The sequence below is a fragment of the Somniosus microcephalus genome, chromosome 3 (genome assembly GCF_052327205.1).
Source record: "Somniosus microcephalus isolate GS21.2 chromosome 3, FLI_Smic_1.0, whole genome shotgun sequence".
Lineage (NCBI taxonomy): Eukaryota > Metazoa > Chordata > Chondrichthyes > Squaliformes > Somniosidae > Somniosus > Somniosus microcephalus.
This window is the reverse complement of record NC_140989.1, coordinates 212824081-212849069: the sequence shown is the minus strand read 5'-3', so window position 1 is coordinate 212849069 and position 24989 is coordinate 212824081. Positions and strand designations below refer to the sequence as shown.

At 46.5% G+C, this 24989-nt stretch overlaps 1 protein-coding gene across 1 annotated transcript in view; it reads left to right on the top strand.

Moving 5' to 3' along the window:
* The window catches only part of LOC147121706 (regulator of G protein signaling protein-like), a 119144-nt gene extending 94511 nt beyond the window's left edge, over positions 1–24633 (top strand). Inside the window, exons 5-6 of the mRNA XM_085982151.1 lie at positions 22981–23032; positions 24391–24633. Coding sequence (XP_085838277.1) covers positions 22981–23032; positions 24391–24478 — 140 coding nt within the window. The 3' untranslated portion in view covers positions 24479–24633. The remainder of the gene's footprint in view (positions 1–22980; positions 23033–24390) is intronic.
* The last annotated feature ends 356 nt before the right edge of the window (positions 24634–24989 follow it).

The window sequence follows — 24989 nt, the reverse complement described above, 5'->3', positions numbered from 1 at the left end:
AGTGTCTCTGTGTTTCTGTCAGTGTCTCTCTGTGTTTCTGTCAGTGTCTCTCTGTGTTTCTGTCAGTGTCTCTCTGTGTTTCTGTCAGTGTCTCTCTGTGTTTCTGTCAGTGTCTCTGTGTTTCTGTCAGTGTCTCTCTGTGTTTCTGTTAGTGTCTCTCTCTCTCTGTTTCTGTCAGTGTCTCTCTGTGTTTCTGTCAGTGTCTCTCTGTGTTTCTGTCAGTGTCTCTGTGTTTCTGTCAGTGTCTCTCTGTGTTTCTGTTAGTGTCTCTCTCTCTCTGTTTCTGTCAGTGTCTCTCTGTGCTTCTGTCAGTCTCCCTCTGTGTTTCTGTCAGTCTCTCTGTGTTTCTGTCAGTTTCTCTGTTTCTGTCTGTGTCTCTCTCTGTGTTTCTGTCGGTGTCTCTCTCTGTGTTTCTGTCGGTGTCTCTCTCTGTGTTTCTGTCAGTCTATCTCTCTCTGTTTCTGTCGGTGTCTCTCTCTGTTTCTGTCAGTGTCTCTGTGTTTCTGTCAGTGTTTCTCTCTCTGATTCTGTCTGTCTCTGTGTTTCTGTCAGTGTCTCTGTCCCTGTTTCTGTCTCTGTTTCTGTCGGTGTCTCTGTGTTTCTGTCAGTGCCTTTGTTTCTGTCGGCGTTTCTATCAGTGTCTCTCTCTGTGTTTCTGTCAGTGGCTCTCTCTCTGTTTCTGTCAGTGTCTTTCTCTGTGATTCTGTCGGTGTCTCTCTCTCTGTTTCTGTCAGTGTCTCTCTCTGGGTTTCTGTCAGTGTCTCTGGGTTTCTGTCATTCTCTCTCTCTTTGTTTCTGTCAGTGTCTCTCTCTGTGTTTCTGTCAGTGTCTCTCTGTGTTTCTGTCAGTGTCTCTCTCTGTGTTTCTGTCAGTGTCTCTCTGTTTCTGTCAGTGTGTCTCTGTTTCTGTCAGTGTCTCTCTGTGTTTCTGTCAGTGGCTCTCTCTCTGTTTCTGTCAGTGTCTTTCTCTGTGATTCTGTCGGTGTCTCTCTCTCTGTTTCTGTCAGTGTCTCTCTCTGGGTTTCTGTCAGTGTCTCTGGGTTTCTGTCATTCTCTCTTTGTTTCTGTCAGTGTCTCTCTCTGTGTTTCTGTCAGTGTCTCTCTGTTTCTGTCAGTGTGTCTCTGTTTCTGTCAGTGTCTCTCTGTGTTTCTGTCAGTGTCTCTCTCTCTGTTTCTGTCAGTGTCTCTCTCTCTGTTTCTGTCAGTGTCTCTCTGTGTGTTTCTGTCAGTGTCTCTCTCTGTGTTTCTGTGAGTGTCTCTCCCTGTGTTTCTGTCAGTCTCTCTCTCTGTTTCTGTCAGTGTCTCTCTCTGTTTCTGTCGGTGTCTCTCTCTCTCTGTTTCTGTCAGTGTCTCTCTGTGTTTCTGTCAGTGTCTCTCTGTGTTTCTGTCAGTGTCTCTCTGTGTTTCTGTCAGTGTCTCTCTGTGTTTCTGTCAGTGTCTCTCTGTGTTTCTGTCAGTGTCTCTCTGTGTTTCTGTCAGTGTCTCTCTGTGTTTCTGTCAGTGTCTCTCTGTGTTTCTGTCAGTGTCTCTCTGTGTTTCTGTCAGTGTCTCTGTGTTTCTGTCAGTGTCTCTCTGTGTTTCTGTCAGTGTCTCTCTGTGTTTCTGTCAGTGTCTCTGTGTTTCTGTCAGTGTCTCTGTGTTTCTGTCAGTGTCTCCCTGTGCTTCTGTCAGTGTCTCTGTGTTTCTGTTAGTCTCTCTCTGTGTTTCTGTCAGTGTCACTCTGTGCTTCTGTCAGTGTCTCTGTGTTTCTGTCAGTGTCTCTCTCTGTGTTTCTGTCAGTGTCTCTCTCTGTGTTTCTGTCAGTGTCTCTCTCTGTGTTTCTGTCAGTGTCTCTCTCTGTGTTTCTGTCAGTGTCTCTCTCTGTGTTTGTGTCAGTGTCTCTCTCTGTGTTTGTGTCGGTGTCTCTCTCTGTGTTTCTGTCGGTGTCTCTCTGTGTTTCTGTCAGTGTCTCTGTTTCTGTCAGTGTCTCTCTGTGTTTCTGTCAGTGTCTCTGTGTTTCTGTCAGTGTCTCTGTGTTTCTGTCAGTGTCTCTGTGTTTCTGTCAGTGTCTCCCTGTGCTTCTGTCAGTGTCTCTGTGTTTCTGTTAGTCTCTCTCTGTGTTTCTGTCAGTGTCACTCTGTGCTTCTGTCAGTGTCTCTGTGTTTCTGTCAGTGTCTCTCTCTGTGTTTCTGTCAGTGTCTCTCTCTGTGTTTCTGTCAGTGTCTCTCTCTGTGTTTCTGTCAGTGTCTCTCTCTGTGTTTCTGTCAGTGTCTCTCTCTGTGTTTGTGTCAGTGTCTCTCTCTGTGTTTGTGTCGGTGTCTCTCTCTGTGTTTCTGTCGGTGTCTCTCTGTGTTTCTGTCAGTGTCTCTGTTTCTGTCAGTGTCTCTCTGTGTTTCTGTCAGTGTCTCTGTCCCTGTTTCTGTCTCTGTTTCTGTCGGTGTCTCTCTGTGTTTCTGTTACTCCAATTCCAATTCCAATTCCAATTCAAATGCTTTATTGGCATGAAAGTTTACAGAGAACCATATTGCCAAAGCTTACATAGCAAAAAGGTACAGTTTTCCAACATTCTGTAGGTGTCAATCGATTTGACATTTGTTGGGTACATACAATATTACTTTTAAACAATATTAATTTTAAACAGTCTTTGTACTTCATTTGGTACGTTCAATATTAATTTTAAACAGTCTTAATTTTAAACAGTCCTCAGGTTGTGACATGTTGTTACATATTTGGCCCCAAGGTATGGTCTGTCTCCTTCTCCTAGGACTAATCTCAATTTTGACAGATCATCCAATTCCTTGAAATCTGGGGTTGTTTGGCTTAGCTTGTTGAATAATATGTTTCTTGATGTGTTGAATTTTTCGCATTTTAGGAGGAAATGCATTTCTGTTTCAACCTCGCCAGCCAGACATTGATCGCATATTCTATTCTCTCTAGGCTGCCAGGATTTCTTGTATCTGCCTTTTTCAATTTCCAGTTGGTGGTCGCTTAGTCTGTACCTGGTGAGGGTCTGTCTCTGTTTTGTGTCTCTGATGGTCGTGAGGTAGTCTGCCAGTTTATATTCTCTTTTTAGGGCCCGGTAACATTCTAATCTGCTTTGGCTTTCGGTTATTTTGTTCCAATGTTCCAGGTAGGTTTCTTTGCATTTTTTAATGATTTGGTTCACTCGGATTGGTGTTTGGGCGGCTGTGTTGGTCTGGGGCTGGTCAGGGTCCGGCTGAGTACTTAGTTTCCGTAGCAGCTGACTCAGGGGACTCTTTTCTGGGTTTAGCTCTTGGGTCTGAAAGGCTTTGAAATGAAGGGTGTCTGGGGAGCTAGATTTGAGGTGATTTAGGAAGTTTAGTGCTCGTTTTTGGATGTTTATTATCAGTGGGTATCTGCCTAGTTCGGCTCTGCATGCATTTGTTGGCGTTTTCCTTTGGGTGCGAAGGATGCTTCGGCAGAATTCTGCATGTAGGGCTTCTATTGTATGTTTTTCCCATTTAGTGTAGCTTTGGTGATTTAGCGGGCCCCATACTTCACTACCGTACAGTGCAATGGGCAGGATTATGCTGTCAAATATTTTGAGCCAGATTTTGATTGGGATTTGGATGTTGTAGAATTTTCTTTTTATTGCATATAGGGCTCTTCGGGCTTTTTCTTTTAGTGCATTCACTGCTATGCTGAAGCTCCCTGATGCTGTAATAGTTAGACCAAGGTAGGTGTAGCTCATAGTGTGTCCTATAGTGGTATCACTGAGGGTAAACTGGTATTTGTTTTCCTGACATCTGGGCCTTTTTTGAAAAATCATGATGTTGGTTTTCTTTAGATTTACTGTTAGAGCCCAATTTTGGCAGTATTTGTCGAGTAGGTCTAGTTGTTGCTGTAATCCCTGTTCTGTGGGAGACAGCAGAACCAGGTCGTCCGCATAGAACAGGGATTTCACTTCTCCATCTAGGAGACGGAGACCTGGTGACTCGCTTTGCTCCAGCATGTCTGCTAATTCATTTATGTATATGTTGAACAGGGTCAGGCTCAAATTGCAGCCCTGCCGGACGCCTCTTCTCTGGGTGAAGAAATCGGTGCGTTTGTCTCCAATTTTGACCCCGCATTTGTTTTTCAGATACATTGATTTAATAAGGTCATAGACTTTGCCCCCTATTCCACATTGAAGAAGTTTATAATAGAGCCCTTCGTGCCATATAGAGTCAAAGGCTTTCTTGAAGTCGATGAAACAGGCGAATATTTTCCCATTTTTTGTTTGGTGTATATGTTTTTCAATGAGGGTGTGAAGGGTATAGATATGGTCGGCGGTGCGGTGTTTTGGAAGAAAGCCTATTTGGTTTTTTCTGAGGATATTATGTTTGTTTCTGTGTTTCTGTCAGTGTCTCTGTTTCTGTCAGTGTCTCTCCCTGTGTTTCTGTCAGTGTCTCTCTCTGTGTTTCTGTCAGTGTCTCTCTCTGTGTTTCTGTCAGTGTCTCTGTCCCTGTTTCTGTCAGTGTCTCTGTTGCTGTCGGTGTTTCTGTCAGTGTCTCTCTCTCTGTTTCTGTCAGTTTCTCTCTGTGTTTCTGTCGGTGTCTCCCTCTGTGTTTCTGTCAGTGTCTCCCTCTGTGTTTCTGTCAGTGTCTCCCTCTGTGTTTCTGTCAGTGTCTGTTTCTGTTTCTGTCGGTGCCTCCCTCTGTGTTTCTGTCAGTGCCTCTCTCTGTGTTTCTGTCAGTGTCTGTCTGTGTTTCTGTCAGAGTGTCTCTGTTTCAGTCCGTGTCTTTCTCTCTGTTTCTGTCAGTGTCTCTCTGTGTTTCTGTCAGTGTCTCTCTGGGTTTCTGTCAGTGTCTCTCTCTCTGTTTCTATCAGTGTCTCCCTCTGTGTTTCTGTCAGTGCCTCTCTGTGTTTCTGTCAGTGTCTCTCTGTTTCAGTCAGTGTCTTTCTCGGTGTTTCTGTCAGTGTCTATCTGTGTTTCTGTCAGTGTCTCTCTCTGTGTTTCTGTCAGTGTCTCTCTCTGTTTCTGTCGGTGTCTCTCTGGGTTTCTGTCATTCTCTCTCTCTTTGTTTCTGTCAGTGTCTCTCTCTTTGTTTCTGTCAGTCTATCTCTCTCTGTGTTTCTGTCAGTGTCTCTCTGTGTTTCTGTCCGTGGTTCTGTTTCTGTCGGTGCCTCTCTCTGTGTTTCTGTCAGTGTCTTTGTTTCTGTCGGCGTTTCTGTCAGTCTCTCTCTGTGTTTCTGTCAGTGTCTCTCTCTGGGTTTCTGTCAGTGTCTCTCTGTGTTTCTGTCAGTGTCTCTCCCTGTGTTTCTGTCAATGTCTCTTTCTGTGTTTCTGTCAGTGTCTATCTCTCTGTTTCTGTCAGTGTCTCTGTGTTTCTGTCAGTGGCTCTGCTTCTGTCGGTGCCTCTCTCTGTGTTTCTGTCAGTCTCTCTCTCTGCTTCTGTCAGTGTCTCTGTGTTTCTGTCAGTGTCTCTCTGTTTCTGTCAGTGTTTGTCTCTGCTTCTGTCAGTGTCTCTCTCTGTTTCTGTTAGTGTTTCTGTCACTGTTTCTCTGTGTTTCTGTCAGTCTCTCTCTGCTTCTGTCCAATTCCAATTCCAATTCCAATTCAAATGCTTTATTGGCATGAAAGTTTACAGAGAACCATATTGCCAAAGCTTACATAGCAAAAAGGTACAGTTTTCCAACATTCTGTAGGTGTCAATCGATTTGACATTTGTTGGGTACATACAATATTACTTTTAAACAATATTAATTTTAAACAGTCTTTGTACTTCATTTGGTACGTTCAATATTAATTTTAAACAGTCTTAATTTTAAACAGTCCTCAGGTTGTGACATGTTGTTACATATTTGGCCCCAAGGTATGGTCTGTCTCCTTCTCCTAGGACTAATCTCAATTTTGACAGGTCATCCAATTCCTTGAAATCTGGGGTTGTTTGGCTTAGCTTGTTGAATAATATGTTTCTTGATGTGTTGAATTTTTCGCATTTTAGGAGGAAATGCATCTCTGTTTCAACCTCGCCGGCCAGACATTGATCGCATATTCTATTCTCTCTAGGCTGCCAGGATTTCTTGTATCTGCCTTTTTCAATTTCCAGTTGGTGGTCGCTTAGTCTGTACCTGGTGAGGGTCTGTCTCTGTTTCGTGTCTCTGATGGTCGTGAGGTAGTCTGCCAGTTTATATTCTCTTTTTAGGGCCCGGTAACATTCTAATCTGCTTTGGCTTTCGGTTATTTTGTTCCAATGTTCCAGGTAGGTTTCTTTGCATTTTTTAATGATTTGGTTCACTCGGATTGGTGTTTGGACGGCTGTGTTGGTCTGGGGCTGGTCAGGGTGCGGCTGAGTACTTAGTTTCAGTAGCAGCTGACTCAGGGGACTCTTTTCTGGGTTTAGCTCTTGGGTCTGAAAGGCTTTGAAATGAAGGGTGTCTGGGGAGCTAGATTTGAGGTGATTTAGGAAGTTTAGTGCTCGTTTTTGGATGTTTATTATCAGTGGGTATCTGCCTAGTTCGGCTCTGCATGCATTTGTTGGCGTTTTTCTTTGGGTGCGAAGGATGCTTCGGCAGAATTCTGCATGTAGGGCTTCTATTGTGTGTTTTTCCCATTTAGTGTAGCTTTGGTGATTTAGCGGGCCCCATACTTCACTACCGTACAGTGCAATGGGCAGGATTATGCTGTCAAATATTTTGAGCCAGATTTTGATTGGGATTTGGATGTTGTAGAATTTTCTTTTTATTGCATATAGGGCTCTTCGGGCTTTTTCTTTTAGTGCATTCACTGCTATGCTGAAGCTCCCTGATGCTGTAATAGTTAGACCAAGGTAGGTGTAGCTCATAGTGTGTCCTATAGTGGTATCACTGAGGGTAAACTGGTATTTGTTTTCCTGACATCTGGGCCTTTTTTGAAAAATCATGATGTTGGTTTTCTTTAGATTTACTGTTAGAGCCCAATTTTGGCAGTATTTGTCGAGTAGGTCTAGTTGTTGCTGTAATCCCTGTTCTGTGGGAGACAGCAGAACCAGGTCGTCCGCATAGAACAGGGATTTCACTTCTCCATCCAGGAGACGGAGACCTGGTGACTCGCTTTGCTCCAGCATGTCTGCTAATTCATTTCTGTATATGTTGAACAGGGTCGGGCTCAAATTGCAGCCCTGCCGGACGCCTCTTCTCTGGGTGAAGAAATCGGTGCGTTTGTCTCCAATTTTGACCCCGCATTTGTTTTTCAGATACATTGATTTAATAAGGTCATAGACTTTGCCCCCTATTCCACACTGAAGAAGTTTATAATAGAGCCCTTCGTGCCATATAGAGTCAAAGGCTTTCTTGAAGTCGATGAAACAGGTGAATATTTTCCCATTTTTTGTTTGGTGTATATGTTTTTCAATGAGGGTGTGAAGGGTATAGATATGGTCGGCGGTGCGGTGTTTTGGAAGAAAGCCTATTTGGTTTTTTCTGAGGATATTATGTTTGTTAAGAAAATCAAGTAATCTACTATTTAGAATACTGCAGAATAACTTCCCTAGACAACTGTTGACACAGATGCCGCGGTAGTTATTTGGGTCTGATTTGTTTCCACTTTTATATATGGGGGAGATTAGTCCTTGGCACCAGATATCGGGAAAACAGCCTGAACGTAATATGATGTTGAATAATTTGAGTACCGCACCCTGCATCTCCATATTGCTGAACTTGAGCATTTCATTTTTGATGTTGTCTGGGCCACAGGCTTTCTTTAGGTGGAGAGATTTTGTTTTTGTGGCCAGTTCTTTCCATGTGATTGGGGAGTCTAGAGGGTTTTGGTTGTCTTTAATTGTTGCTTCTAATGTGTGGAGTTTTTCTGTGACCTGATGTTGACTTGGGTTTGTTTCGTTTATTGGGATGTCTTTGTAGAGGTTTTCAAAATGTGTTCTCCAGATGTCGCCATCTTGGATTGGTAATGCTTGCAATTGTGTTGTACTCAGGTTATTCCACATTTCCCAGAATTGTTCCGTGTTTGCGTGGGTTTTCTCCGGGTGCTCCAGTTTCCTCCCACAGTCCAAAGATGTGCGGGTTAGGTTGATTGGCTATGATAAAAAAATTGACCCTTAGTGTTAGGGGGATTAAATACGTGGGGTTACGGGGATAGGGTGGGATATGTGTTGGTGTAGGGGATACGGGGATCGGGTGGGATATGTGTCGGTGCCGGCTCGATGCGCCGAAATGGCCTCTATCTGTACTGTGAGGTTTCTGTGATTTCTGTGATTCTGTGATACTGACAGAAACACACTGACAGTGTCTCTCTCTCTGTTTCTGTCATTGTCTCTCTCTGTTTCTGTCAGTGTCTCTCTCTGTGTTTCTGTCAGTGTCTCTCTCTGTGTTTCTGTCAGAGAGAGACACTGACAGAAACACAGAGAGAGAGAGAGAGACTGACAGAAAACACAGAGAGAGACACTGACAGAAACCCAGAGAGACTCTGGCAGAAACACAGAGAGAGACACTGACAGAAACAGAGAGAGACACTGACAGACACACAGAGACACTGACAGAAACAAAGAGAGACAATGACAGAAACCCAGAGAGACACTGACAGAAACACAGAGAGAGACACTGACAGAAACACAGAGAGACACTGACAGAAACAAAGAGAGAGACACTGACAGAAACACAGTGAGAGACACTGACAGAAACACAGAGAGACACCGACAGAAACAAAGAGAGAGAGTGTAGTGTATATGCCTTTAAGTCAGAACTACTTTACAGCTCCTGTATACTGTAGTACCGACAGTGACCACACCTGTATATAAGCTTTGCGCAATGCCTCTGTACCTCCAGTCTTGAGACTACCCTCCTCCAGTAAAGACCTGTTTATTGTTAATGTACAGCATCCGTGTGATTATTTAATAACAGCATATCCGCTGAACCACGGATCCAACAGTGGCGACGAGTGTCGATTCGAATCTACCTGCAACATAAAAAAATAGTCGAGGCCAGGAACACGGGCGTCAACCACGAGCAACCGCCCAGCAGTCAGGCAGAGATTGAACTTCGCAGGGGAGGCTGTGGAGAGCCGGGCTTGGTTCCCCAGCCACGACGAGCAGCAAGAGACCGATGACCGGTCCAGCGCAGACCCTTCCCGAGCAGCGGCGGCTGGAGCCGACCGACGGCGGAGAGAAAGCCGAGCAGCGTCGACGGGGTAAGACAGAGGGTGAAGATCGCAGGGCGCAGCCGGGATTTGAACACCGAGTGGCGTCGAGAAAAAGAAAACAACCCGGAGAGAGAGAGGGTAGAGAAACAGCCGGGTTCTAGACTGAGCGGCGTCGAAAAATATAAAAAGAAGAACGCGCAGAGCACAGCCAGGGCTCACGGGCTGAACAGGGTCTGCGGGACGATGAAAGGGGAGCGCGGGAGACGCCATTGAGCCGCGAAGAAGAAAGAGTGCGGGAGACGCCATTTTTAGAAGCCGCAGCGGAGAAGGGCGAGCGCGGGAAGGAAGGAAAGCATGGGAAACGCCATTTTGTGCCAGCAGAGAAGAAGGGGAAGCACGGGAGGCGCCATTTTTGACAGTTAACTCACACCCAAGGATGCCGAAGAGTGGCAGTATCTCTACGTTCGACAATGAAGTCGAAGATTGGGCGACATATGTGGAACGTATTGAGGTGTACTGCAGGGCGAATGAAGTGCCAGATGCTAATAAAGCACTGGTTCTGTTAAATTCCATGGGTGCAAAAACTTATGGGTTACTGCGAAATCTAATAACCTCAGAGAAGCCGGTAAACAAGAATTTTGAAAGCATAGTAGAAATCCTACAGGACCACTTAAACCCCACACTGCTGCTGATAGCAGAACGATTTAAGTTCCATAAAAGGAACCAACACAAAGACGAAAGCAATGCTGAGTACCTAACGGAACTGCGCAAGCTATCGAAACACTGCCAGTTTGGAGCGGGACTAGCAGATACGTTAAGGGACAAGTTTGTGTGTGGGCTACAAAGTGAAGGAACCCAGAAACGGCTTCTATCAGAAAAGGACCTTACGCTGGACAAAGCTTTCAGTATGGCAGTATCACACGAAGCAGCCGCAAGGGGTGCTGCAGAGATACAACGGAGACCGCAAGAATATGGCACCAATGAAATGTCCTATGGAACAGGGAAGTGCTATCGCTGCGGCAGAACAACACATGACCAGAAAGATTATTGGTTCAAGGACCAAGTGTGCAGACAGTGTGGGAAAGCAGGACACATAGCAAGAGTCTACAGGTCTGGGAAGAAAACCAACAGTAAGAAATCTCCACAGGAGAAGTACAAAAAGGTACACCAGGTGATGGACAGTGGTTCAGACGAACAGAAAAGTGACACAGACTCCGGGAGCTGGGTTGTCTGAAACTACATAAGGTAACCGAAATGGAGGATCACCAGACTATCTGGGTTACACTCAAGATAGACGGAGTCCAAGTGGAAATGGAATTGGACACAGGGTCAGCTCTAAGAGTCATAAATCAAAGAGACTACAAGCGGCTATTTTCACACATGCCCTTGAAAGCTACAGAGATTGTCTTGAAGACGTATACGGGGCAAAACGTCTACCCCAAAGGAAAAATAAGGGTGAAAGTGACATATAAAGGCCAGGAAATACCTAAAATGGATATATATATATTGCCAGATGGAGGACCACCACTGCTAGGATGTGAATGGATCTGGAAGATACAATTAGATTGGCATTCCATACAGGCACTGAAGGTTGAGGCCAAAAAGGATGACGACGTCATACCTGGACGACTGTCAAAAATGCTAACTGATGCAAAAGAAGTGTTCCAGGAGGGACTAGGTACACTAAAAGGAATAACAGCAATGATTAAAATAGAGGAAAATGCAAGCCCAAAGTTTCTGAAGGCCTGACCAGTGCCTTATGCGATCAGACCAGCTGTTGAAGCAGAGCTGGAAGGGTTGGAACGTTCAGGAGTACTGTCCAAAGTGGACTGGAGCGAGTGGGCTACACCCATCATTCCTGTAATGAAGAGGTCGTTGAGTAATACGCCTGGGGAACCAAAGAAGGTCCACATCTGTGGGGATTTTAAGGTGACAGTGAACCCAGTCCTTCACACGGTACAATATCCGCTTCCACGAATTGAGGATATTTTCGCCTCGCTATCTGGAGGTAAACGCTTCACCAAAATTGATCTAGCCCAGGCGTACTTGCAAATGGAGGTAGAAGAAGCTTCGAATCAATACCTTACGATCAACACTCATAAATGTCTCTATCAATACAACCGGCTGGTGTTTGGAGTAGCCTCAGCTCCGGCTATCTGGCAAAGGGCGATGGATCATGTCCTGCAAGGGATTCCAGGGACCCAGTTGTTATTTGGACGACATCTTGGTCACGGGCGAAAATGACGGTGATCACCTTGCCAACTTGGAGAAGGTGCTCACCAGATTAAAAGGAGTATGGGCTACGAGCTAATCGCCACAAGTGCGAGTTTTTCCAGAAACAGATCTCGTATTGTGGCCACATCATCGATGAAGACGGGTTACATAAGTCCCCTGACAAGATTGAGGCAGTAGTCAAGGCTCCAGCACCGGAAAATGTGTCACAACTGAGGTCGTTGCTCGGGCTGGTAAACTACTACCACAAGTTCTTACCAAATTTGTCTACGGTATTACACCCACTGAACACCCTACTGCAAACAGGGGTACCATGGAAGTGGGATGATGAACGTAGACGAGCTTTCCAGAAGTGTAAAGAATTGATCACATCAAAAGAGGTGTTGGCCCATTTCAACCCAGCACTACCAATTCGTTTGGCATGTGATGCATCACCCTATGGTATTGGAGCGGTGCTGTCGCATAAATTCCCTGACGGGTTGGAGAGGCCAGTAGCTTTTGCGTCTCGGTCACTAACCTCAGCCGAGTGCAACTACACCCAGATTGACAGGGAGGCCCTCAGCCTAGTATGGGGAGTAAAAAAATTCAACCACTATCTGCATGGGCAGAAGTTCACCTTGCTGACTGACCATGAACGACTTGTCTCCATCTTTAATCCTAAGAAGGGCGTTCCAGTGATGACTGCACAGCGGTTACAAAGATGGTCCCTGTTTCTAGGGGCGAATCAATATGAAATAAAATATAAAGGCATGAAACAGCATGGGAACGCTGATGGGCTATCGCGCCTGCCACTGCCTACTGTGGAGGAAGCACCAGCAGTGGACCCTATCGAGATATTTTATTCGTCAATAATTGAACGATTGCCAGTAACAAATGCGGATATAGAGAAAGAGACCCGCAATGATCCGACGCTGTCTCGGGTATATGAATTGACGGTGAGGGGATGGCCAACTAATGGCGACTCACTGTTGCCAGCATTCTCATCCAGAAGAGAACAGCTGTCAGTATGCCAGGGGACAGTGATGTGTGGATCCAGAGTGGTGATTCCACCCAAGTTAAGGGAGAGAGTGCTAAATGAGCTACATGAAGGTCATCTGGGGGGAGTGAAAATGAAAAGTCTTGCTAGGGCTTATGTGTGGTGGCCGGGAATCGATCAACAAATCGAAGACCTAACTAAGAGCTGCTTAGGATGCCAGAAGGTCCAAAATGCACCACCACATGCACCTCTACACCCATGGGAGTGCCCCTCCTCTCCATGGCAACGGGTGCATATTGATTTCGCTGGTCCATTCATGGACTCAATGTTCTTAATAGCAGTGGATGCTCATTCAAAGTGGCCTGAGGTGATAAAAATGTCTTCAACCACTACAGAGAAAACGATTGCAGTCCTACGGACCATATTTGCCAGAAACGGTTTGCCAGAGCAGATTTGCTCTGTTAATGGACCACAGTTTGTGTCCGACGAGTTCCAAAAATTTATGAGAAGGAATGGGCCCCGTATCACCCAGCCACAAATGGATTGGCTGAGAGGTTCGTACAAACCTTTAAGAAGGCGATAAAGGCCATGTGCGACGATGAAATTCCACTACAGCATAAGATGGACAATTTCTTATTAGCCTACCGAAACGCGACACATGCAGTTACCAACCAGACCCCAGCCATGATGTTCTTTAACCGAAGGTTGAGATCTCGTCTGGACTTGCTCAGACCAAATGTGCGAAGAAATGTTGAGGACAAACAATTCCAGCACATCAATGAGAAGCCGACAAGGAGCTTCAATGTCGGGCAACCAGTCTTGGCCCGTGACTATCGAACAGAGAAATGGCAACCCGGAATGATATGTCCAAGGCAGGGGCCATTAATGTACACAGTGGATGTCGGGGAGAACATTGTGAGACACCACGTCGATCAGATCTTAGCGTCACAGGAACGCGTCAACCCCATGTCTCGAGTACCTGGGGATGAACCCGACATACCGGTAGAATCTACCTGAGACCCAGTAGCAGTGGAACCCAATGAACTACCCGATGAAAAGGGGTCAGAATTGCCTCTGCACCAAGAACAAGAACCTCCGGAAAGGCGCTATCCCGAAAGGGTCAGGAAGCCGCCCCAAAGACTGAATCTATAAATGGACTTTTGTTGTTTAATGTACATGTTGAAATGTTAATTGTTATTTGAATATTAGGGGTACTACTAATCTAAAAGGGGAGGAATTGTCGTGTATGTGCCTTTAAGTCAGAACTACTTTAACAGCTCCTGTATACTGTAGTACCGGCAGTGACCACGCCTGTATATAAGCATTGTGCATGCCTCTGTACCCCCAGTCTTGAGACTACCCTCCTCCAGTAAAGACCTGTTTATTGTTAACTAGCTGGGGAAGCCCGGCTTTGCCAGGGCTGTTTTGGGCCGGGCGGTTAAATCGAGTCCCAGGCTTTGGGGCCTGTCTGTCTGTCCCTGTGTGAATCTGCTGCCGGGCAACATTTCTACCTTTTAATAGCTTCAAAGATGAAAGGGAAAGTACTTATAAAACGTTTTTGGTAAATGTTATGTAATTTTGAAAAGAGATACTAACTTTTTCGAAGCTGGATTAGCAGAGTTTGAGCTGGAAGTAGTGGAGCAATGGCTGCCCGAAGACTGAGTTGAAAAGCATTAGTCCCGCCCACAGACGCAGCGATTGGCCAACCATCAGGCGACTGAACTGTAGGATTGGTCAATCGTGCTGGCACAGGATTGGTTGACCTTGACGTCAGTCAATCAATGCTACTTAGCAGATAATGAGTTTAATTTTGAAGGTTTTTTGCATAACGCGCGAACAATTTTTGTCCGGCCGAAACATAAATACACTTAGGATGGTTCTGGAATCGTCAGCTTTCTTTCGATGTAACGCACATGTACGTACGCTCTATAACTTTCGAGTTAATTCAAGACAGACAGACAGACGGAATGACAGACAGAAGTATCCTTTTATATGTATAGATGTACAGCATCCGTGTCATTACTTAATAACAGCATATCCACTGAACCACGGATCCAACAGAGAGAATGACAGAAACCCAGAGAGACACTGACAGAAACACAGAAGGAGAGCGAGTGAGAGAAACACAATGAGAGACACTGACAGAAACACGGAGAGACACTGACAGAAACACAGAGAGAGACACTGACAGAAACAGAGAGAGACACTGACAGAAACAGAGAGAGACACTGACAGAAACAGAGAGAGACACTGACAGAAACACAGAGAGACACTGACAGAAACACAGAGAGACACTGACAGAAACACAGAGAGACACTGACAGAAACACAGAGAGACACTGACAGAAACACAGAGAGACACTGACAGAAACACAGAGAGACACTGACAGAAACACAGAGAGACACTGACAGAAACACAGAGACACTGACAGAAACACAGAGAGACACTGACAGAAACACAGAGAGACACTGACAGAAACACAGAGAGACACTGACAGAAACACAGAGAGACACTGACAGAAACACAGAGACACTGACAGAAACACGGAGAGACACTGACAGAAACAGAGAGAGACACTGACAGAAACAGAGAGAGACACTGACAGAAACAGAGAGAGACACTGACAGAAACAGAGAGAGACACTGACAGAAACAGAGAGAGACACTGACAGAAACACGGAGAGACACTGACAGAAACACGGAGAGACACTGACAGAAACACAGAGAGACACTGACAGAAACACAGAGAGACACTGACAGAAACACAGAGAGACACTGACAGAAACACAGAGAGACACTGACAGAAACACAGAGACACTGACAGAAACAGGGAGAGACACTGACAGAAACAGAGAGAGACAGTGACAGAAACAGAGAGAGACACTGACAGAAACAGAGAGAGAGACACTGACAGGAACACGGAGAGAAACTGACAGAAGCAGAGAGAGACTGCAGAGAGGTAGTGAAACTCTGCCGAGCCTTAGGCCTGTACATAGTTAACGGTAGGTTCAGAGGGGACTCCCTAGGGAGACTCACATACTCCTCAACTCTTGGGTCTAGTGTGGTGGACTATACAATCACTGACCTGGACCCCTGCGATATCAACTGATTCACTGTCAGGCAGCAATCCCCCCTCTCAGACCATAACCAAATAAATATGTACCTTAAACTTTCTGCCCAAACTACAGACACAAAAAAAGAACCCAGTAAGCTCCATAAAATAAACCAGACATGCAGATGGGCCCCAGACAGTGGAGAAAAATTCATCACAGCACTAAAGTCACCTGATCTCACAAGTAAAATATCAAAATTTAAAGAAAACCCATACGAGATCACCAGAGATGGTGTAAACATGGCCATAGAGGATATAAATATGACCTTCCATGAGGCAGCTGTAAAAGCCGACCTCGTGAAACAGAAGAGGAAGCGTCACAAAAGACAAAATAAAAATAAGAAATGGTTTGACCACGAATGCAAAAATGCCAGAAAAGACCTGAGAAAAATATCAAACCAAAAGCATCGGCAACCAAACAATCCGCCCTACGTACTAGATACAATGAAACCCTCAAAAGACATAAACACACCATTAGGAACAAAACACAAAACTATACCCACAAAATACTCGAAGAAATTGAAAACTCCACCAATCCAAAACAATTCTGGGAAATGTGGAATAACCTGAGTACAACACAATTGCAAGCATTACCAATCCAAGATGGCGACATCTGGAGAACACATTTTGAAAACCTCTACAAAGACATCCCAATAAACGAAACAAACCCAAGTCAACATCAGGTCACAGAAAAACTCCACACATTAGAAGCAACAATTAAAGACAACCAAAACCCTCTAGACTCCCCAATCACATGGAAAGAACTGGCCACAAAAACAAAATCTCTCCACCTAAAGAAAGCCTGTGGCCCAGACAACATCAAAAATGAAATGCTCAAGTTCAGCAATATGGAGATGCAGGGTGCGGTACTCAAATTATTCAACATCATATTACGTTCAGGCTGTTTTCCCGATATCTGGTGCCAAGGACTAATCTCCCCCATATATAAAAGTGGAAACAAATCAGACCCAAATAACTACCGCGGCATCTGTGTCAACAGTTGTCTAGGGAAGTTATTCTGCAGTATTCTAAATAGTAGATTACTTGATTTTCTTAACAAACATAATATCCTCAGAAAAAACCAAATAGGCTTTCTTCCAAAACACCGCACCGCCGACCATATCTATACCCTTCACACCCTCATTGAAAAACATATACACCAAACAAAAAATGGGAAAATATTCACCTGTTTCATCGACTTCAAGAAAGCCTTTGACTCTATATGGCACGAAGGGCTCTATTATAAACTTCTTCAGTGTGGAATAGGGGGCAAAGTCTATGACCTTATTAAATCAATGTATCTGAAAAACAAATGCGGGGTCAAAATTGGAGACAAACGCACCGATTTCTTCACCCAGAGAAGAGGCGTCCGGCAGGGCTGCAATTTGAGCCCGACCCTGTTCAACATATACAGAAATGAATTAGCAGACATGCTGGAGCAAAGCGAGTCACCAGGTCTCCGTCTCCTGGATGGAGAAGTGAAATCCCTGTTCTATGCGGACGACCTGGTTCTGCTGTCTCCCACAGAACAGGAATTACAGCAACAACTAGACCTACTCGACAAATACTGCCAAAATTGGGCTCTAACAGTAAATCTAAAGAAAACCAACATCATGATTTTTCAAAAAAGGCCCAGATGTCAGGAAAACAAATACCAGTTTACCCTCAGTGATACCACTATAGGACACACTATGAGCTACACCTACCTTGGTCTAACTATTACAGCATCAGGGAGCTTCAGCATAGCAGTGAATGCACTAAAAGAAAAAGCCCGAAGAGCCCTATATGCAATAAAAAGAAAATTCTACAACATCCAAATCCCAATCAAAATCTGGCTCAAAATATTTGACAGCATAATCCTGCCCATTGCACTGTACGGTAGTGAAGTATGGGGCCCGCTAAATCACCAAAGCTACACTAAATGGGAAAAACACACAATAGAAGCCCTACATGCAGAATTCTGCCGAAGCATCCTTCGCACCCAAAGAAAAACGCCAACAAATGCATGCAGAGCCGAACTAGGCAGATACCCACTGATAATAAACATCCAAAAACGAGCACTAAACTTCCTAAATCACCTCAAATCTAGCTCCCCAGACACCCTTCATTTCAAAGCCTTTCAGACCCAAGAGCTAAACCCAGAAAAGAGTCCCCTGAGTCAGCTGCTACTGAAACTAAGTACTCAGCCGCACCCTGACCAGCCCCAGACCAACACAGCCGTCCAAACACCAATCCGAGTGAACCAAATCATTAAAAAATGCAAAGAAACCTACCTGGAACATTGGAACAAAATAACCGAAAGCCAAAGCAGATTAGAATGTTACCGGGCCCTAAAAAGAGAATATAAACTGGCAGACTACCTCACGACCATCAGAGACACGAAACAGAGACAGACCCTCACCAGGTACAGACTAAGCGACCACCAACTGGAAATTGAAAAAGGCAGATACAAGAAATCCTGGCAGCCTAGAGAGAATAGAATATGCGATCAATGTCTGGCTGGCGAGGTTGAAACAGAGATGCATTTCCTCCTAAAATGCGAAAAATTCAACACATCAAGAAACATATTATTCAACAAGCTAAGCCAAACAACCCCAGATTTCAAGGAATTGGATGACCTGTCAAAATTGAGATTAGTCCTAGGAGAAGGAGACAGACCATACCTTGGGGCCAAATATGTAACAACATGTCACAACCTGAGGACTGTTTAAAATTAAGACTGTTTAAAATTAATATTGAACGTACCAAATGAAGTACAAAGACTGTTTAAAATTAATATTGTTTAAAAGTAATATTGTATGTACCCAACAAATGTCAAATCGATTGACACCTACAGAATGTTGGAAAACTGTACCTTTTTGCTATGTAAGCTTTGGCAATATGGTTCTCTGTAAACTTTCATGCCAATAAAGCATTTGAATTGGAATTGGAATTGGAATGTGCAAACTCCACACAGACAGTCACCCGAGGCCGGATTCGAACCCGGGTCCCTGGCGCTGTGAGGCAACAGTGCTAACCACTGTGCCACCGTGCTGCCCACAGAGTGTCTCTCTGTGTTTCTGTCAGTGTCTCTGTGTTTCTGTCAGTGTCTCTCTCTGTGTTTCTGTCAGTGTCTCTCTCTGTTTCTGTCAGTGTTTCTGTGTTTCTGTCAGTGCCTCTCTCTGTGTTTCTGTCATTGTCTCTCTCTGTTTCTGTCAGTGGCTCTCTCTCTGTTTCTGTCAGTGTCTCTCTCTCTGTTTCTGTCAGTGTCTCTCTCTCTGTTTCTGTCAGTGTCTCTCTCTCTGTTTCTGTCAGTGTCTCTCTCTGTGTTTCTGTCAGTTTCTCTCTGTGTTCCTGTCAGTGTCTCTCTGTGTTCCTGTCAGTGTCTCTCTGCGTTCCTGTCAGTGTCTCGCTCTCTGTTTCTGTCAGTGTCTCGCTCTGTGTTTCTGTCAGTGTCTCCCTCTGTGTTTCTGTCAGTGTCTCTCTCTGTGTTTCTGTCAGTGTCTCTGTGTTTCTGTCAGTGTCTCTCTCTCTGTTTCTGTCAGTGTCTCTCTCTCTGTTTCTGTCAGTGTCTCTCTCTCTGTTTCTGTCAGTGTCTCTCTCTGTGTTTCTGTCAGTTTCTCTCTGTGTTCTTGTCAGTGTCTCTCTGTGTTCCTGTCAGTGTCTCTCTGTGTTCCTGTCAGTGTCTCTCTGTGTTCCTGTCAGTGTCTCGCTCTCTGTTTCTGTCAGTGTCTCGCTCTGTGTTTCTGTCAGTGTCTCCCTCTGTGTTTCTGTCAGTGTCTCTCTCTGTGTTTCTGTCAGTGTCTCTGTGTTTCTGTCAGTGTCTCTCTCTCTCTGTTTCTGTCAGTGTCTCTCTCTCTGTTTCTGTCTATGCGTCTGTGTGCTTCTGTCAGTCTCTCTGTGTTTCTGTCAGTGTCTCGCTGTGTTTCTGTCAGTGTCTCTGTGTTTCTGTCAGTGTCTCTCTGTTTCTGTCAGTGTCTCAGTCTGTGTTTCTGTCAGTGTCTCTCTGTGTTTCTGTCAGTCTCTCTGTGTTTCTGTCAGTCTCTCTGTGTTTCTGTCAATGTCTCTCTGTTTCTGTCAGTGTCTCTCTGTTTCTGTCAGTGTCTCTCTGTTTCTGTCAGTGTCTCGCTCTCTGTTTCTGTCAGTGTCTCGCTCTGTGTTTCTGTCAGTGTCTCCCTCTGTGTTTCTGTCAGTGTCTCGCTGTGTTTCTGTCAGTGTCTCTGTGTTTCTGTCAGTGTCTCTCTGTTTCTGTCAGTGTCTCAGTCTGTGTTTCTGTCAGTGTCTCTCTGTGTTTCTGTCAGTCTCTCTGTGTTTCTGTCAATGTCTCTCTCTCTGTTTCTGTCAGTGTCTCTCTGTTTCTGTCAGTGTCTCTCTGTTTCTGTCAGTGTCTCTCTCTGTGTTTCTGTCAGTGTCTCTCTGTGTTTCTATCAGTGTCTCTCTGTGTTTCTGTCAGTCTCTCTCTCTGTTTCTGTCAGTGTCTCTGTGTCTCTGTCAGTGTCTCTCTCTGTGTTTCTGTCAGTTTCTCTCTGTGTTTCTGTCAGTGTCTCTCTGTTTCTGTCAGTGTCTCTCTGTGGTTCTGTCAGTGTCTCTCTGTGTTCCTGCCAGTGTCTCCCTCTGTGTTTCTGTCAGTGTCTCTCTCTGTGGTTCTGTCAGTGTCTCTCTGTGTTTCTGTCAGTGTCTCGCTCTGTGTTTCTGTCAGTGTCTCTCTCTCTCTGTTTCTGTCAGTGTCTCTCTCTCTCTGTTTCTGTCAGTGTCTCTCTGTGTTTCTGTGTGTTTCTGTCAGTCTCTCTCTCTCTTTCTGTCAGTGTCTCTCTTTGTGTTTCTGTCCGTGTGTCTCTCTGTGTTTCTGGCAGTGTCTCTCTGTGTTTCTGTCAGTGTCTATCTCTGTGTTTCAGGCAGTGTCTCTGTGTTTCTGTCAGTGTCTATCTCTGTGTTTCTGTCAGCGTCTGTGTGTTTCTGGCAGTGTCTCTCTGTGTTTCTGTCAGTGTCTATCTCTGTGTTTCTGTCCATGTGTGTCTCTCTGTTTCTGTCAGTGTCTCTCGGTTTAACGTCTCATCCGAAAGCTGGCACCTCCGACAGTGCAGCACCGCCTCGGTACTACACTGGGAGCGTCAGCCTGGATTACATGCTCAAGTCTTTGGAGTGGGGCTTGAACCCACGACCTAATGGCTCAGACCTCTGGTGGCTTAACGAGAGTCATCTGCAGGAGGATGGGGAGCAAACTGTGATGAGCTGGAAAGTGTGAGTACATCGGGGCTGTTACAGGAACTGCAGATCTGCCCCAGCTGAGGTCTCGGGAGTACAGGAGGGGAAGAGAAGTGGTAAAGGAAGCTGATTTTCTTCATTCTCTGGATGTGGGTGTCACTGGCAAGGCCAGCATTTATTGCCCGTCACTAGTTGCTCTCTGTTTGAGACTCCACTTGAGAGGGCAGCTAATAGTCAACCACAGCAGTTTCCCTTCCCTGTAAAACATTATGAACCGGTTGTGTTTACAAGAACCTGACAGCCTCACAGTCACTTTTACTGACACCAGATTTTTGAAAACTGAATCCCAATTCTCAAACTCCCACAGTGGGATTAGAACTCATGTTCTCTGGATTACTTGTTGAGTAACATAACCGCTACCCTTGTACAATCTCCCGCAGTCAGAAATATTTCCAGGACAGGGATTGCTACGGCAGTGCTTGTCAAGTTGACCGCTGCCTTGGATTTTCATGCCACTAGGTCCTTCCAAGCAATGACCTGCGAAGATCTTATTAAATCTCCAAAACTAATTACTATTAAAACTGAATTGCAATTCTCAAACTGCCATTGGTGGGATTTGATATTACCTTTGCTGGATTATAAATCTAGGCCTCTGGATTACTAGTCCAGTAACTGAACAGCTACACTATTGTAGGGGAGGTGTGTGCTGTGGTATTGCTCCAGTTCACGTCAGTCACCTCGTGTTACTGTGTTAACGTGCAGGTTGGAGGCAGCCTGTGGGCAGACACTGTGAAGAGAATTCCCCGTGAGATGGTGAATGGGGAGAGTGGGCCCGCGATCAGGTCCTATATCCCCGCCCCACATACAGAAGAGCCTGGGGATTAGCAATGTTCTGATGACACCCATCTGACTGGTATTTTGCTGAAGAAGCGACCTGCTTATATTAACCCTCTGTTAGATGAGGAACACCATTCGAACCAGTATAGAACTTGTCCGCTAACATCGCCATGACTAATACCTAGACCAGTAATCCAGAGGGCCGAACTAATGATCCGGAGACTTGAGTTCAAATCCCACCACGGCAACTGGGGAATTTAAATTAATTTAGTTAAATAAATCTGGAATTTAAAAAAAAACTATTATCAGTAATGGTGACCATGAAACTACCAGATTGTCGTAAAAACCCATCTGATTCACTAATGTCCTTTAGGGAAGGAAATCTGCCGTCCTTACCTGGTCTGGCCTATATGTGACTCCAGACCCACAGCAATGTGGTTGACTCTTAACTGCCCTCCGAAATGGCCGAGCGAGCCACTCAGTTGTACCAAATCGCTACAAAGGAGTGCCTTCACTACACGGACTGCAGCAGTTGAAGAAGGCGGATGGGCAATAAATGCTGGCCATGCCAGTGACGCCCACTTCCCATGAATGAATAAAAAAGACTGCTCCTAGACTACCTCGAAGCAGCAATTCTAAAATATGAGGATTCCACAACCCAATCTTCATTACGATCATTCTCCACCCCATGACTTTTCCCCCTCCCCCCATGTCTATTTCCCCTCCACCACCCCCCACATCTCTCTTGACGTTGGCACCCGTAAGGGTTCAGTTCCAGATGTGACTGCCATCCTCTGGTAACATTCTTCAAGCGTGAGCCTACACAGCAAGGCTCTTCCACCATAAAGGGCATCACCACCAAGCCCAGTCCGGTCCTCACCTGATTGCACCCCAGCCCCCAACTAACCTGGGGTTGCTGCAGCCTATGACGTGTTTTACTCGTCAACAAGATGCCAACCAGATGTCGAACTAGCTGTCTTCCCTGAGGCAGCCGTGCGAGCTGTCGCTGCCCAAACTATCGGGGATAGGAGCAGGAGGAGGCCATTCAGCCCCTCGAGCCTGTTCCACCATTCAATTAGATCATGGCCCATCCGTACCTCAACTCTATTAATCCGACTTGGTTCCGAAACCCTTGATAGCCTTGCCTAACAAAGATCGATCAATCTCAGTTTTGAAAGCTCCAATTATCCCCCAGCCTCAGCAGCTTTTTGGCAGGAGAGAGTTCCAAATTTCCATTACCTTTTGTGTGAAGAAGTGCTTCCTGACATCACCCCTGAATGGCCTAGTTGTAATATTAAGGCTATGCCTCCTTGTTCTGGAAATAGTTTCTCTATATCTACACTGTCAAATCCTTTAATCATCTTAAACACCTCAATTAGATCACACCTCAATCTTTTATACTCAATACAAACCTAGTCTATGCAAGCTATCCTCATAATTTTACCCTTTTAGCCTCGGTATTATTCTGGTGAATCTGCGCTGCACCCCCTCCAAGGTATCTTCCCAAAATACTGGCAGCATAAACTGTTTTATGAAAGTTGTTTTAACCACGATACTTTGCTCTTTCCATGTAACTCCAAATGCAGGAAGTGCAGCTACAGTAAGTGGCAGATACTCCATTTCAAACCAGGGCCATGGGTAAGTGAAACCACTTCAATATCCTGCTGATGGTAAACTTAAATGTCATGTTTCAATAACTCGCCTCAGAGCGCCCCCTTCCCCTATAGACCCCGCCCGTTTCCCCATATACACGCCCCTTTCCCCATAGACCTGCCCCTTTCCCCATAGACCCGTCCCTTCCCCATAGACTCCGCCCCTTCCCCCATAGACCCCGCCTCTTCCCCATAGACACCGCTTTCCCTCTAGACCCGCCCCTTTCCCCCCCGGAGACCCGTCCCTTTCCCCCCCGGAGACCCGCCCCTTTCCCCCCCGGAGACCCGCCCCTTTCCCCCCCGGAGACCCGCCCCTTTCCCCCCCGGAGACCCGCCCCTTTCCCCCCCGGAGACCCGCCCCTTTCCCCCCCCCGGAGACCCGCCCCTTTCCCCCCCAGCGACCCGCCCCTTTCCCCCCCGGAGACCCGCCCCTTTCCCCCCCAGAGACCCGCCCCTTTCCCCCCCGGAGGCCCGCCCCTTTCCCCCCCGGAGGCCCGCCCCCTCTGCCCCCGGAGGCCCGCCCCCTCTTTCCCCCCCCGGCCCGCCCCCTCTTTCCCCCCCCAGAGGCCCGCCCCCTCTTTCCCCCCCAGAGGCCCGCCCCCTCTTTCCCCCCCAGAGGCCCGCCCCCTCTTTCCCCCCAGAGGCCCGCCCCCTCTTTCCCCCCCGAGAGGCCCGCCCCCTCTTTCCCCCCGAGAGGCCCGCCCCCTCTTCCCCCTCCCCCCTGAACCTGCCCACTCTTCCTCCTCCCCCCCCCTGGACCCACCCCCTCTTCCCTCCCCCAGACCCGCCCCCTCTTCCCCCGGACCTGCCCCGTCTCCCCCCTGGGCCCGCCCCCTCTTCCCCTCCCCCCCCCTCTTCCCCTCTCCCCACCCCCCCCTGGACCCGCCCCCTCTTTCTCTCCTCTCCCCCCCACCCCCCCCCCCGGACCGCCCCGTCTCACCCCCGGACCGCCCCGTCTCACCCCTGGACCCGCCCCCTCTTTCTCTCCTCTTCCCCCCCCCCCCCCCCCCCGGACCGCCCCGTCTCACCCCTGGACCCGCCCCCTCTTTCTCTCCTCTCCCCCCCCCCCCCCCGGACCGCCCCGTCTCACCCCTGGACCCGCCCCCTCTTTCTCTCCTCTCCCCCCCACCCCCCCCCCCGGACCGCCCCGTCTCACCCCTGGACCCGCCCCCTCTTTCTCTCCTCTTCCCCCCCCCCCCCCCCCCCGGACCGCCCCGTCTCACCCCTGGACCCGCCCCCTCCTTTTTTGGACCATGTCACCAATACATCTCTTGCTAACAGTCAGGTATTTGTGTGCTCTGTTCATGGTGTTATATCCCTAATTATGCTTGTGTTTGGGAGAAGTGCATTGGATAGCAAGCAGTCAGCATCGCAGAAAGAAGGGAAGAGACGAAAAGACAGCATAGATGAAAAAGAACAAAGCGAGTCTTGATCAAAAGCGTAGCAAGCTGCAGCTCAAGAAGCCTAAGAGAGAATCATTGGAACCACAGATGAAGAAGGAGAGAGAATTGGAGACGTTTATGAGGGATGGGGAGAAGAGATTAAGCCTCGGCTATTTTCTGTTACATTAAAGACATTTTCATCTTGTTTCTTTTTGTTCCTCCTTTATTGTAAAAGTTTTTTTCCGCGTTGCAGCTGAGAATTAATTTCTGAAGGAAATGTTAGAAATAAAATAAGGGCGATCCTTGGGAATTTTCAAATTTTCTCCCCAAAAATTTTTCAAAAACTCTCCTACATACATTAGTACGTGGTTGGGTTTTTCCAGTCATCACATAAACGACAATGGACCAGATTTGGCTGCCAAAATGGCTTAATGGCGCTCACCACTCTTAATGTGTAAATCGGCCAGCAAATTGTGGCGAGGGAAAGAGACACCCTGTTAATTATGAATCCCCACAAGGTGCACCCTCAACCTCCCTGTGAGTGTCAAGAAATTGCAGAAT